At 39.7% G+C, this 14648-nt stretch overlaps 1 protein-coding gene across 1 annotated transcript; it reads left to right on the top strand.

The window, feature by feature from the left end:
* Positions 1-973: 973 nt before the first annotated feature.
* tdrd7a (tudor domain containing 7 a) lies at positions 974-14385 on the top strand. The gene is made up of 21 exons (XM_028019208.1): positions 974-1053; positions 1814-2032; positions 2222-2366; positions 3097-3244; positions 3473-3516; positions 6081-6121; positions 6316-6492; positions 7246-7968; positions 8090-8277; positions 9252-9444; positions 9843-9954; positions 10067-10278; positions 10387-10521; positions 10713-10796; positions 10881-11015; positions 11123-11233; positions 11456-11639; positions 12297-12448; positions 12756-12949; positions 13082-13242; positions 13576-14385. The coding sequence occupies exons 2-21, from the start codon at positions 1829-1831 to the stop codon at positions 13809-13811; spliced, it is 3579 nt and encodes a 1192-aa protein (XP_027875009.1). The 5' UTR covers positions 974-1053; positions 1814-1828; the 3' UTR covers positions 13812-14385.
* Positions 14386-14648: the final 263 nt, after the last annotated feature.

Below are 14648 nucleotides of genomic sequence, written 5' to 3'. Positions count from 1 at the left end.
TGTTTAATAAAAAAAATACAGGATGACAGGTACTTACTAACTGACAGAGCAGGCAAGGTGAGTAACCCTCAGGGAGAGAACCAGGCCTTCAGGGAATAAAATGGAAATAAGAATCCAATGTAAGAAGTGCTCAGATTAAATAAGACCAAAATGATCATTTTTGGCATCTATGAGCTATGAAAGTGTGACAGAACCAACATTTCTGTGCCTCTGTGAACACCGAGGCTCACAGATGCTCTGCATTTAGTCTGACTGAGTGCAAGTTATTTTGGCCAAAAATGTCAGTATCTAAAGGAGCAAAGGATGGCAGAGAAATACCTCAAAAGAGACTTCCAGCTGTAATACAATAGATGGTGCTGAATAAAAAATGCACACCGGATGTTCCAGATGTTTACTTGTAATTTTTTTGTTTTTTATGTTTCTCTTTTCTCTTGACTATTAGCCACTGCTTTGTTCTGGTCTGTCACATGAAATCCCAAAATAATAGAAGCTCGTGTTCCATGTGACACATGAAAAAATTTCATTTAGCTAAACCTTGTATCTAAATGCTCCCAGAAAGTCACACACTGTGAAAGTGAAGCAAACTTTCAGAGAACATTTCTGGAAAATGGGAAAATATGTAATTTTCAGACAATGTTTATTCCAATGAAAGTTGCAGAAGCTATGACAAAGCCTTTACATACAGATATAGTCAATGTTTTTACTTTCAAAATAAGCACAGTAAATGCATTGAAACACAATAGTTAAACTAAAAGTGGGCTTTGACAAATGTAAAAAAGAAAAAAAGCATATTTTTACATATTAAGAAAATAATAGTGTGGTGATGGTGTGTTTTTAACGAGACATAGAAAGCTAAAGCAAGTGTTTGTTTTTTATGTAAAAATAAATAAATAAATAAATAAAATAATTTATTTTAAAATTAAAGTTTTCAAATAGCACATGTAGGGTTGGTTAGAAAAGCTGACCAATCAGGCGCCGCGTCTTTGAACTTTGGGACGTCAATCTTTCCTTCCGAGAGACAACCGTTCGGCTAGCTAACCTAAAATAAAACAGGTAATTTTCATATTTATTATAGGAAATTGCCACTTTACTGTACTGTTTTGAGTTTCATATTGTAAAACAGTCTGGTACGTTTGTTTAAAATGATCTGTAGTTCGAGATGGGGAAGTTAGTTGCATCATAAGATTAAAACTAAAAATGAGAGTTAGCCGCTCGCTAAGGAGCTAATACAGCTAGCTAACATTAGCAAACTGCGACGTTATTCACGTGGCAAGTTTTTCCTCAGTAAACCAAGTTTAGTCCGGTTTTGGAGCCGTGATAATGCCAACATAATATATCTTATACACAAATAAGGAAACCTAAGCGCTTTTAAAGTAAAATATAAAAATCTATAGTTCCCTAAAAAATAGATTTTGATGATGCTAATTAACTACCGCGTTTCTTCCAGGTAGGAAATCTACATAATTGTGAATGTCGGGGTATTTTTGTGTAATTTGTTATTTCCTAAGACTTTCCCCAAAACTTGCAGTGTTTGAAAAGTGTTAAAGGTTCTAAATGAATAATTTAAAGCTTTTGGCAGAAATGGCTTAAACCAGTAATGTTAATCAATTTATGCAAATACAACTCTCGTCTCATTGAATTGTCACTGCATGCATTGACAATTCAATGAGACTGATTGAATTGCATGGTGCACCTACATGATGAAAACAAAAAATCAGTAGGGTCCAGAGTTTTTTTTTTTTTGTTTATTTTTTTTACTATTGTGTTCCTATACTTTACAATATTTCAGCCTTGTCTTGTTTTTATGTTTCAGGCTTTGCCAAATAAGATGTCAGACAGTGAATCCATAAAGAAAATGTTAATGGCTGTCCTCCAGTCCAGTAAGACTGGTGTGTCCGTCAGTAACCTCCAGTCAGAGTATAGTGCACTATGTGGAGAGTTCATCCCACTGAAAAAACTTGGCTTCTCAAAGCTAGAGGACTACCTCCGAAGCATTCCCTCGGTGGTGAGGCTGGAGAACCGCATGGGAGAGGTACTGGCTGGTTTTGCTTTGTTCATAGACGAAACAAACTTGAACCACTGCAATTGGCAGAAAAGTCATAGCCTTATTTTAGTGTCCTAATTTTTTACAGTCCAAATAAAAATTAGGACTGTGTTCAAAACATTTTGCAAAGTTACTTGGTAACCTTTGGGTAAACCTGTCATTGCATCTGTTCTGTAGTTGAGATGCTTTGCTACTGTGTTGGAGGAAACGGCTCACATTGCTAAGCTGGTTGCCAGGCAGAAGAACTCAAAGAAATCCGGGCGCTCCCAGTTCGTCAACTGCAAGATGAGATACAAACCCTTCAATCCCTATATGCTTAATGGTACGAGACATTTGTTTTCATTACCCAAGTTACAAGAAGTAAAAGCTTGCAATATTTTTTCTCTGTGTGATGAAATATTTGTTTCACTTTTTACCATGATACCATTTTTATTTATCTTGTATTTAAGCCATAGTTTTACTATTTTGCCTGCATTATGGTATAGAGTCCACACTTTACAAAAATGTGAACTATTATTGAATTTTGTATTAATTTTATTTTTTGAGGCCTTTTGAACACAACTTGTATTTTTTATCAATTTTACAAGGTTTCTGCCAGAAAACTCGCTAAGCCCTGGGGCTGGGCGCTCAGCAGCCATTCATCTAGCCGCCCATTGTGTTTTTGAGTTTAACATTTTTTTAAGTTGACGGAAAATTTGAAAATATAACTAGATAATTATGTCTTATTGAAAGACTGGAAGATTAATACCTGAACACCAACTATAAAATCTTTTAAAATGCCAGCATTTTAAAAAGACTTTAATAAATAAGCATTGCTTAGCCTGGTGGGGGCACAAGTAAAGCCTGGTGGCCCGCCAGGCTTATAATACTCTGAGGGAAACGCTGTTTTATTTCAAGATGAGTTGATCAGGCTCAGTGCGGCTGATAAAGATTTTTGTCAAAGGACTACAAAACACACAAACTAATTTTGTTTGAGTGAATCAGTGCAGAGTTGCCCAGTTTTAATCACTGTCCTTTTTCTCAGTAACTCTTTCCTCCTTTAATTGTTTTAGTGACTCCACGGTCCTCTCTTCGCCAGCCGTCTGCTGGAAGATATCCTAATTGGACGGGAAACCGCTTTGGAGCGCATGGTGGACATACAATGGAACGTAGAATGACGTCTCCGTCACCAGCTTCAAGGGAGAATGTCGTCCAGAGCAGGTGAACTTGTTGTTGTTTTGTTGTTGTTTTTTTTAGCAATTGTGCATCCAGATATATAAATGGTTATTATCTTAAATGAAAAATATGTAGTATATATGCATACCGGTCTGAATTTATACTAAAGGCTATTTATGCAAAGACTGTTACTGGTTTTCAAACTATAAAATAATGGGATGAATATGAATATTCATGTATTTGTAAGCTTGTGCTTAACGACTGTTTCAACAGGAGAGAAAATTCTTCTATGAGCCCTACAAACAAGAATACCAGAGGTAGAATTAGTTTATTTCCCTCCCTCCTAATTTAATTCTTTTAATTTTTCTCCATTTTAATATTCATACTGTTTGTGGACCAGCTGTGTGACTGCCTCTTTCATATAGGTTTCCAGTTTTACACTCTTGCCCAGCAGGTGGCGATGCTATGCTGATTTGACACCTGAATATTTGAGGAAAGTTTGTTCTCTCCCCTAGAATTTCACATCTTTTGTGTTAAAGTGAACAACGGCAAATTCCTTTACTCTGTTCTCCTTTTCTTTCATCTTCTTGTGGTTGATCTCACGATCTTTGACTTCTGCTTTGTTGCTGAGCACTGCTGACCTTTACAGACCTTAACACAGTGTATAGGATAGTACAGGACTAGTTAGAAAATTGCAAAATACTACTACAGAACTTGTTGGTTTATTCAAATAAGTATTTTTTTTGTAGCTTTTTGTCTAAAGACAAACCTGTTTAGAGTTTCTTTTGGTTAATAACTGGAACATTGATATATTTGATGTTTATTCTCGATTTGATAAAATGTAAGTTTATCGCTTGTTTCATAATTGGTTGTGGTTAGGCCTGTTGCGATAAATGATAAATCAATTAATCGATAAATTAAAACTATCTAAGTCAGTTTAATTATCGGCATTATCGTCTCTTCCGGCCCTTTTCTCTTTCTGTTAATGACACTGAATGAAAAAAGGCTCAACTCCGGTGCTCTCCACTGATCCTCCCTTCCTCGTTTCCTTACTGTAAAGCCCAGCTCACACGACACGATCTTAGAGCTGTCAGCCGATTGTCGGCCCAATTTCAAAACCTGAGACCACAAATTAGCCGACAGAAATCCTATATAGGTATAACGGTTGGATCGGTTCGGTCCTGCTGTGTGGTGTCCAACAATGGGCACAAAATAATGGCTACAAGTTCAGTGAACTAATTTTAAAACCAGGCATTAATCAATGCTTTACTACAATCTACCTGCAATGCATGTGGCTAGTGTCAGCCTAAAGTCCTGACTGAATGAAAATCATTACAACCTGTTTACGTCACGTTAACGAAGAACAGCTGAAAAGTTACCGGGTTTATCAACTGCGGTAGCAATTTCGCTCCAACTCCTCTCCTTGTCATTTCTATATTCTTTGCATGTTGAATAAACATTATTGTTGTTTCCACATATCATCTCCAATGTCTGCTGGACTTCGGGTTGCACCGTGTCAGCTGTTTGGGATTCCCCTCTGTAATTTCCCCTCAGAAAGCACTGAGGAGAATCTGTGCTTTCTGATTGGCTACCTGTCACATTCAACAGGTGTAGTTAAAGCTCATAGTCGGGGAAAACCTCTGATTTAGATCGGAGCTGCAATGACGATCTACCATAACACACCACACAATCTTAGACCAACGTTTTAAGATTGTTGTAAGGGGAAAATTAGGAGCATAAAATCTGTAGTGTGAACTATTGCATCAGGTAGTCGATGTGCCCATCTTCTCTATTTAAATCTAATTATTACTGAAGGGCAACATAATATACAGACTTCATAATCTGCACTCTTTTGGTTGAATGCAGTATTTATTTCCACTTTGGCTTTATGTTGTTTAGTTTTTTTTTCCAAGTGAGTTTTTTGTTAATGGAGACTGAGAATCCATTTTATTTTTGTTTTTGGTTGTTTTGTTTATTTTGTTTATCAGCTCTAGTGTTAAGTGTTCTTTTGAAAATAAAGTGTATCTATCTTTGGCAGGAAATTGCATGCATTATTACGTCATTTCCATTAAATCAGTGTAAAAAGATCTTCAAACAATATTATCGTTTATTGCAATAATTTTTGAAACAATTAATCGTTCAGCAAAATTTGCTATCGTGACAGGCCTAGTTGTGGTACTATGTTTATATCATGAAAAGAATTTTGAGGTACCTTATTGCTGAAATGTGCTATGCAAATAAACGTAATAGTCTACGCAGGGGTGCCCAAAGTCGGTCCTCCAGGGCCGGCATCCTGCATGTTTTCGTTCTCTTCCTGGTGGTACAAACAATCTTTTCAGCTTGTCAATGTTCTTCTTAGGCAAGCTGAAACGAGCTATCATTGGATCCTGGTGCGTTTAAACCAGGGAGAGAACTAAAACATACAGTATGCCGACCCTTCAGGACCGACTTTGGGCACCCCTGGTCTACAGTAATGATATATATGTGGTTGAAAAAGCAGTGTGGAGTTCATTCAGTGAGGGCATTCATTTTGTGAAGAGAAAATAGAGGTGGGACTTAAAGGACGATGGTAAAGCTCACAAGACTAGTCCTGATGAGTTCATGAGAATGAGATTGAACTAAACATTAAGACTTTTAAGGAAAATTCAAAGATGAAATTTATGCTGCAAAAGGACTTTATTGCCTTTATTAACTTTGTTCTTGCCACAAACTTTTCTGATTTCTTTTAAGCTCTACAGACCTTAGAACAGTCCCTGAACTACACTCGATCTGCAGTAAACTTACCCGTTCCCAGTTGCTGCTAATGGAGAGCTCTGTGATTGTATATGCAGGCTGATTGCAGAAGTTGCAAATCTTTTGACTCGTTTTGTCCCATTTTCAGCAGGTCCTCCGAAAGACGTCTTGGTCCCCAGTAAATCCCAGGTACTTTGTTTACTTGTTCAGGAGTTTCTTCTTTATATTTAAGCAATTTTGCACATTGTGTTGAATTTTCTGGTAGTTAACTAACAGGGCCAGTGAGATTAGATGTACCAGAAAATTTCCACCTATATGTAGGAGCACATATATTATTAAGCTACATTCTGTCAGTCATATTGACATTGACTTTCTTCATGCAGACTGATCTGGATCAGTATGACGCGGAACTATTTCAGAGTCGAGTAAAGCAGCTTCTGGAGAAATGCCCTAGTGGAGTGTGGATGTCCAAGCTGTCGGTTAAGTACAGTGAAATGTTCATGCAGAAGCTCCATCCTCAGGCACTCATCGATCTGGAGAAGTGGTCGCATATCTGTTCGGTGAGTCACTTGGGATGAATTTATGTAATACTATAACTACAATGGTCCTTTTTGTAGTCCTTAAATTGAGGTCCATAGGCTTATACCGTCTTTTTAACAGAGGCTGATAATATCCCCACTCAGCTCCTGGATCACTGTTGAAATTTTGAGTTTTATATCAAATCCACATGAATTAAATGACACAAACAAATTTTCTCACTGCATCTTTGATTAATTTTGTCCAGCTGTAGACTGTTAGACTCTGTCCAGTCAGTCAGGTATTGTGTAGTTGGTGCTTTTAATCAGTTTTCAGTTAATTAAATCCAAGTATATGGAACACAAAATGTCACTAAAATCACTCTGTCCTGCTAAAGTCTTTCAGAAAATCGTAAAGTGCATCGAAACGTGTCGAATTGTATTGTTTGCCAAATATTGTGATATATATCGTATTGTGATCAGAATATTGTATATTGTGTTGTATCGTGAGATTATCGTATTACTACACCCCTACTGCATGCACCACTAATTTCACTATTGGGAGTTTTGATTTGTCGTGGTGTGTCACCCTGGCAGCCTTTGAGCCAGATCATAACAGCACTGAAAAATTCTTGGGATTTTTTATTTTTATTTTTTACTTCTATGTTGCGTCAATTCACCACCGATTTCACTGAGCTACGTGTGTAGGGTTTGATAATTTCCCTCCTGCTAGTTTTGTACATTTTTATTTTTTAAGGTTTTGTCTGATTTCAGTCCTTGGGTTTTCTCTCCTTTCAGGTGGAGAAACCTTTCACAAGTAACCGTAGCGACCGACTCATCTACCCTCTTCTCTCTTTGGACCCCCCAATCAACCCTGTCATCAACATCAACCGCTCCTCTCCAGGGTCACATCTGGATTCAACACGTGTTTCTTCTCATCCGTCTACATCTCATCAGCTGTCTCCTTCCTCTAAAACCGGAGATTCCCCCAGAAGTCCCTTGGCTGAGCCCACCTTTATTTTTCCTCCGCAATCTTCCACCACTGCTTCAAGCAAAGCACTGCCTTCAGTGACGTTACGCAGCCCTGGCCCAAACCCGATTTTGACTCCCCGACTTCCCCGGCGTGGTAGTCACACAATGTCTTTTGACGGCGACTCTAAAATTCGTGTTTCTCCCAACCAAAGCACTCCTCCTTTAGCTCCCACCTGGACTGCCCTCGCATCAACCCACACTTCCCCCGACCGTGATGTCTTACCTCTCTTGAAAGCCACGTTCTCTTCACCTTCCAGTTCGGCTTCTACCCCTCCATCGACACCCTGTCCTGCTGTAGTGTCGGATGACATGCGTGAAAAAATAAAGGAGCTCCTTTCCAAGTCTAGTCAAGGTCTGTGGGCCGATGCACTGCCTAAATGTTTCAAGGATGTGTACAAGATGCCCTTCCCTGAAGAGATCCTGGAGAACTTGTCGTCGTTGTGTGATATATGCACTGTGGAGTACCCTTTCCCACACAACAAGAAGAGGGTAAGAAAATGAGACAGACTTAGCTGCATCTTTTGTGGCAACCTCCCATTGGTTTCCTGCCTACCTTGTTGCTTTATTAATGTTGCTTTATTGTTTTTCTGGGATTTCCATTTCTTTTAAGGCCATTTTGTACTACTCGTGTCAAGTTAACGTGGACCTGACAAACAACCAACGGACTCTAATCAGCCCCCTCCCTTCTGGGTTGGAGGCACTTGGTCCTGTGGTTCCACCACCTCTGACCCAGCCCCCCGAAGACTGTCCCTCTGTGTTGGTTACTGAGGCCAAGAGCACCAACGCTCTCACTATCCGGTATAGTGCATTATTGCTTTTTCAGACTTTAGTGCAGTTGGAATTGTTGCTGTGCCTCACTTTTTATTTCATCTTAATAGAGTAACGTTTACTTTTAAGAAAAGTCATTTGGCCCGACAAGCTGTTACGCCCCCAGGTCTAGAGGTTCAGGGGTGGTAACATAAAAATGTGTCCAGAGAAAACAAATGGAATGTAAAGGTTTTTTTTTATTACAAAAGATGGTTTCACAAAACACAATGCAACTTAACCCAATTAAAACAAAAGGAAAGGACTAACAAATTCAAGAATTGTTAAGTGCAAATTAAATTACAAAATGTTCAAACAAGTCTGTCTAAAGTAAACTCAAAACAACCCAAAAGAAAAGACAAAGGGAGGACCAAACCTCCCAAGCACGAGCTTCTAGCTTGTATAAAGTCGGTCTAGAGCAGAGTCAAACCGCTTAGCAGAACAAGCGAGAACAAAATAGTTCAAAACTGCCCAAAGCAGTTACAAGCACCAAAGGTTGGGGACAGCTAAACAGGGAGCAGGTGAGGCTAATTAGCTGCTAATGTATCCTTGCTAGCTTGTTTGCGTTTATCATGGGTAAGTGCAAATTTGTTGTCAGTTGGCTACATGATGTTCTTTGTCATTGGCTCGCTTCTGTTGCCGTTGCCAACCCAGAGTATGCTACATCCATTCTGTGCAAAAAAGCTAGACACTGCAGGGTTTAATGACAAAGCTGGTTCCAAGAGCCACAATACAGACCCCAGGAATGTTGCACTTTTCCTCTTATGACATGGCTAAAGCTCCCCTGAAAACAGTCAGCGCTGCTACTATTAGCACTGATCTAAGAGCAGCATTTAGTTGGACACAGACTTCTCTTACCTGATGAAGAATTTTAGTTCTACAAATTTGTTACGATGGAGGGAAATAAACATGAGAAAAGGAGTAGCGTATGAAACCAAACGTGAGTAGAGGCTTTTATCTCTCTTCAGGTATGTTGGTAACAACTACTCAGATGCTCAGGAAGCCATGGAGGACATCATGCAGATCTTCTACAGCCGAAACTCGACGAAACGTCCCGTGTCTAACCCAGCCGTTGGTCAGCTGGTAGCAGTTAGAGGGGAGGATGGAGATGAGGTGGCCAGAGCGCAGGTGACGGAGATCTTGGACTCCAACAAGGTCAAGGTAACTGGCTTAGTTTTCAAGATGTCTCTCAAGTCACCTCGGCAAAAATAGCCTTGCATATTGAACTTTTTCTATTTGTTATATAAAAGCCACAAACTTCAAATTCCTTGCATTTCTTGCAAAAACAGAAAAAGGTATATTTTCAAGAATGGTTTCCAGATGGTTAATACATTCTGCTCTCTAAGGCAGTGACTAGTTCTCATTCTGCAACTTAAAAGAAAAACCCACTAGTACTTCAACTCCTAAAAATGCTGCTTTAGCCTATTGGTTCTTGTCTAATCTTAGAAAAGTGAAATGATTTAACATCGTTTCCACAAATATGCTGTTATCTATAGAAATCTGATTCACTGCTCTGTTTGCCAAATAGAAATGTTGTTTTCTCCCTGTTTGTCTGACAGGTGTTCTACCTGGACTATGGCTTTTCTTTAGAGACCAGTCAGAACAGTCTGCTGGAGCTCCATCAGGACTTTCTCTCGCTGCCTTTCCAAGCTATCAACGTCAGGCTAGCAGGTGCAAACATGGTGGAAATGAACTAAAAACTCCAACACCTTCATATCTTTAGTCACTTGTAAATATTAGTCGTTCGTTCTGCATCATGTCCTTGTTGTCTTCTTCCTGCTAGAGTTGGAAGTGTTCAGCTCCCACCCACAGGTGCTGTCCACCTTGGATAAACTGGCGGTTGGAAAGATCCTGCGGATGGAAACCTTGCAGCCATGTCAGCACAGCGACGTGCCCACGGCGCTGCTTTTTGATACCTCACTAGAGGATGATGTGAACATCAACTCCATGTGCCTGAAGGCTCTGCAGGACAGTACAATGAATAACCCTCTGTCTGTATGTTCACAAACCAAAATCATTCTCGTACAAGCTTCTTTTTTTTTTCTTTTTTTTTAGAACTCAGTCACACAAAATGTCTAATATAAAGTCTTTTGGTTCCTCCAGGTAAACGTCGTCCTTAAAGATGTGTTTGTGACAAGCGTGCGCGAAGATGGGACCATTTTCTGCCAACTTCCCTGCAGAGGAAAAGTCAGATTGAGAAGGTTTCTGGAGAACGTGCAAGCATTTTTCACCTCCCAGGTTGACATTGTTTTCATCAAATGTCAAATTTCCATGAGATAAAAATGTTTTGGAATGAATTGGAGTGAGCTGGACTGCATCTTGACTTGATTTAATGAAAAAAAAGCTGTGATAGCAAGTTTGAATTGTGGCTAGATTCTCTGCATTGTTGTCAGCCGGTGAATAATTACATTATTAAATGTTCCTAAAAGGTCACATCAGAGTCGCTGGTTTCCAGACCCTTCGGCGGAAAGTTCTGTTTAGCCCGTTGCGAAGATAAATGGGCCAGAGCGGAAGTAAGAGCTGGACTGTTATTTAAAATGCTTACAGAGAAAAGGCTGTCTTTTTTTTTTTTGTTATGATTTTTATTCAAATTGCAGATTACATACATGCATGACAACCGCGTGATGGAGATTCTCTTCACTGACTTGGGCATCCCAGCAACTGTCACATTCACCGATGTTCGAGAGATTCCTCGACATTTTCTGAAGGATTTCATCATCATCCCGCCACAGGTTTGATATTTTAAAAAAAAATGGACTCATAAAACTGCCTTAAAATCATATTTTTAGTCCATCTGCTTCTGGTTGGGTAGATTTTCGTATTTGTCCTTTTCTTGTAGGCTGTTAAATGTCGACTGGCTGACCTCGCCGTTCCAGAAGAAGGCTGGAGCCAGGAGCCCTTTTTGCTGCTAAATGAGACTCTTCTTTCAGCAAAAGAGCTCAAAATGAAGGTAGTGTGTGTTACAGTTGCAGAAAATGGCATCAAAGAGCTTAGGGTTTCAGGTTTAAACATTTGAATTGCATCCAAATTAAGTCAACAATTAATATATGTGACGGGTGAGATCTGAATCATCTTCTGGTATCTTTTGGTTTTGATGAAATGCATAAAATAAATAAAAATGCACATTTGGCTTTAACTTTTAATTACTATTTTCTCCTTGCTTTTATTTCAGATATCAACAGTAAAAGAGTACAAAGGAGACAGAGTGGTCTTTATGTACCTCTTCGATGGTGGTGATGGTCAGAAGTTAGACGAAAGCATCAACCATCACTTGGCTCATTCTGAGGTGTGGCAGAAAGTTGTATCACGGAACACCAACACGGTCACCAGCACTGGCAGCAACATTGTGGATACAGGTAACATTAGACATTAACGGTGTTGTCACACCTGATAGTCTGGTTGACTCTGTTTGATTAGGAAACAAAATTGCAGCATTTGTTAAATTTTCAGCTGGTGGGGTTTGCTTTCACACTGCAGTGTCAAACAAACCGAACATTTTCGCAAACCTGTCCCCCCAAATCCCCCCATCCCTTTGGCTGTGGTGGCTATGCACCAAGAACCACTGAAGGAAATGACATGGAAACCTCCAAAGATGACACCGAGCATAACTTCCTTCTTCACAAATTGTAAACAAAAATGGAGTGGCATTAGATTTTAGCAGTTTGTCTGTTGTCTTTGGTAAACGCCAAGAGCCGTTTCTCCTGCTACCCGCAAGACCCGCATGTTTGATTTGGTTGTACTTACCCAGAATACCCTGCCCTGTACTTCACGTCATGCTTTTTGAGCAGTCTCGAGCCCACTAGGCATCTACATATCCATTCAAACCGCACCAGGGTTCACTTTAACCGAACCAAAGTTTGAGAGCGCTTTTTAGGTCCGCATCAGAGTTCGATCTCGCATTCACACCTCCCTAAACAAACCAGAGTTTGATTATAGCGGAACAAACGGAGCAAATGTGGATGCATCCTAAGAAGAAATCCTTCTGATGCAGATTTTTTGTTGTCGTCTTTCAGATCTCACTTCTCTTGTGGAGAAGTGGACGCTGGGAAACCCGGTCCCAAGTCCCCGCATCAAGACCTCATCTGTGCCACGTGCCAAAGACGATGCAGCCGTAAAAACAGGAACGCAGCCGCTCCCATTACCCCCTCCACTAGACCTTCCACAGGTGTGTAGCTTTGTTTGTTTTCAGCATATGAGCAAGTTAAATATGCAAAAGTATAATGTCTTTTAATAAAATAACACACTTAAATTGTTTGCTTTGATTGCACTTGATACAGTGCTCAAAGTGTTTTGACTGGCCAACTCCATCTTCTGCAAAGTTTAGTACTGTCCTCTGGTTCAGCAGCTTTTTCAGACTGAAAAAGTGGTCAATACATCTTTTGATATTTAAAGATTCTCCACTTTAGAAAGTTACGCGCATAACTGTGATTGTATGAAATCCATGTCTTATTGTCTCCTTCCTTCCTTTTCAGTCTGGTCAGAACATGGACGTCTTTGTGCCGATGGCTTGCCACCCGGGTTACTTTGTGGTACAGCCTTGGCAGGACCTCCATAAACTCGAGGTGTTGAGGGGAGAAATGGTCCTTTACTACAACCAGTGTGGAAATACGAGCACGACAATGGACATCCAGAAAGGACGCGTCTACGCTGCCAAATTTGACAAGAAGTAAGTAAATCTAAACCCCAGGTAGAGAAAAGAAAAAACGCAATTTTATGAATCAACAACCAGATCTGAAATACAGGATGTTCTTCTGCTGTTGTGAGATTAGTTGATTTATTGATGTCAATCTCTGCTCAGTTGGCACCGCGTTCAGGTGAAAGGGGTTCTGTCCAACGGGTTGGTTTCCGTCTATGATTTGGACTACGGTAAGCACGAACTGGTCCCTCGCAATCTAATCCAGCCTCTAATAGAGGAGTTCAGACAGCTACCCTTCCAGGCTATTGCTGCACAACTAGCAGGTGAGTTATCAACTTTTTTTTTCAGTCTCTGGGTAAATTATTTACAATATGACCATCAATCATCAGAATAATCTATTGAAAAATGGATTAACAAAATAATTGTTAGTTGCAGACCTAAATGAGTCATGTAGTAATACTGTTCATATTTTAAAATCCTGTCCGTTTTAGCTATTTTCAGGACAATCATTGATTTTATTTTTTTCCCATGAATAATGGCGCCCCAATAAACACAGGGAAATCGTTGAATCTTTGATAAAGTCCCAAGGAGTTTTAGTTCTACTTGGAGTTGGAAAGATAAAAAAAAAACCTCACTATATCTGTATAATCGTCCAGGTGTGGCACAGCGTCAGTGGTCAGAGGAGACGTCGTCGTTGTTCAGGAATCACGTGGAGCGGCGAGCGCTGGTAGCGCAGGTGGAGAGCGTTCGGGAAGCATCAGAACTCAAAGGTGAGCTGTCGGCTCGCAGGTTGACGGTTTACCTGGTGGACACCTCATCGGAGGAGAAGGACGTTTGGATTCACAGCATCATGGCTGACATCGAGAACGAGCTGTCTTCTGCTGCAAGCTAGGTTGTCCACACAGACAGTGGTGAAGTAAGCAGACTTTTGGGCTCTTAGACAGTTGTGTGCACACAAACTACTCTTGTTTTGATTCTTTCTAAAGTAAAATGCGTGGAATGACTTTTACTTTGGAAGGAAAAATTGTACTTCCTCTGCGTTTGCTTGTTCATGTTGTTTTGTAGGTGGCTTATAATCAGGCTTGATTTACGTATGTGTGAGTAATTTTCTAATGTTTGTGATGTGTTATGGGCTGTAAAATTTGTTCAGGGAAGGATTTACATTTCCATTATTTCAGAACTTGGATATGGAATTGTCAAATATGTCAGATTAATGTGCGTTTTTGTTTGCTGTGGTTTATGCATACAATACTCTACCTTTTTGGCAATATCTGTCTTCAGTTTACTGCATGTGTGTACATAGTTGTTGAATTGTCATTATGGTTCATATTTCCAATGTTTTACTTTGTTGTTGAAAGAGATGTATCCACCTTGATTTTTGTTAAGTGTGAGTTAGTGATTGCAACGAGATGACAGAATACAATTTCTGCAAAAACATTTTCAATAAACTTTGGTGATGCATCAGCGAAGGACTGCTGCTCTAACTTACACACTCCACTTCACAACTATTCACCAGCTCTGCTCTGGAACGGCTTTCCATGCCTGCTCAGAGAGGCAAAAGTAGTTATTCCAGTTTGAGTCAATTAAAGAAGCATTGTGTTCTCCAGGTCATTTTGTGTTCTCATGGACAAAATGCCATTGGAAAAAATACAAAATTGTGTGTGGTAAAGTGAAATTATTTAATCTTTTAAAATACAAAGAATATACATGTGGCCAAAGCGGGTACGAA

The sequence above is a fragment of the Xiphophorus couchianus genome, chromosome 5 (genome assembly GCF_001444195.1).
Source record: "Xiphophorus couchianus chromosome 5, X_couchianus-1.0, whole genome shotgun sequence".
Taxonomy (NCBI): Eukaryota; Metazoa; Chordata; class Actinopteri; order Cyprinodontiformes; family Poeciliidae; genus Xiphophorus; species Xiphophorus couchianus.
The sequence above is the reverse complement of the archived record's forward strand: the minus strand, read 5'-3'. Positions and strand labels throughout refer to the sequence as shown.

What these genes read in the sequence shown, in the direction of transcription:
- tdrd7a (XM_028019208.1), top strand. Translation starts at nt 1,829, where the DNA reads ATGTCAGACAGTGAATCCATAAAGAAAATGTTAATGGCTGTCCTCCAG. An exon ending in CAATCCCTATATGCTTAATG is followed by an intron (nt 2,367 to 3,096) that starts GTACGAGACATT and finishes TAATTGTTTTAG; the next exon opens with TGACTCCACGGTCCTCTCTT. An exon ending in TCCCACACAACAAGAAGAGG is followed by an intron (nt 7,969 to 8,089) that starts GTAAGAAAATGA and finishes ATTTCTTTTAAG; the next exon opens with GCCATTTTGTACTACTCGTG.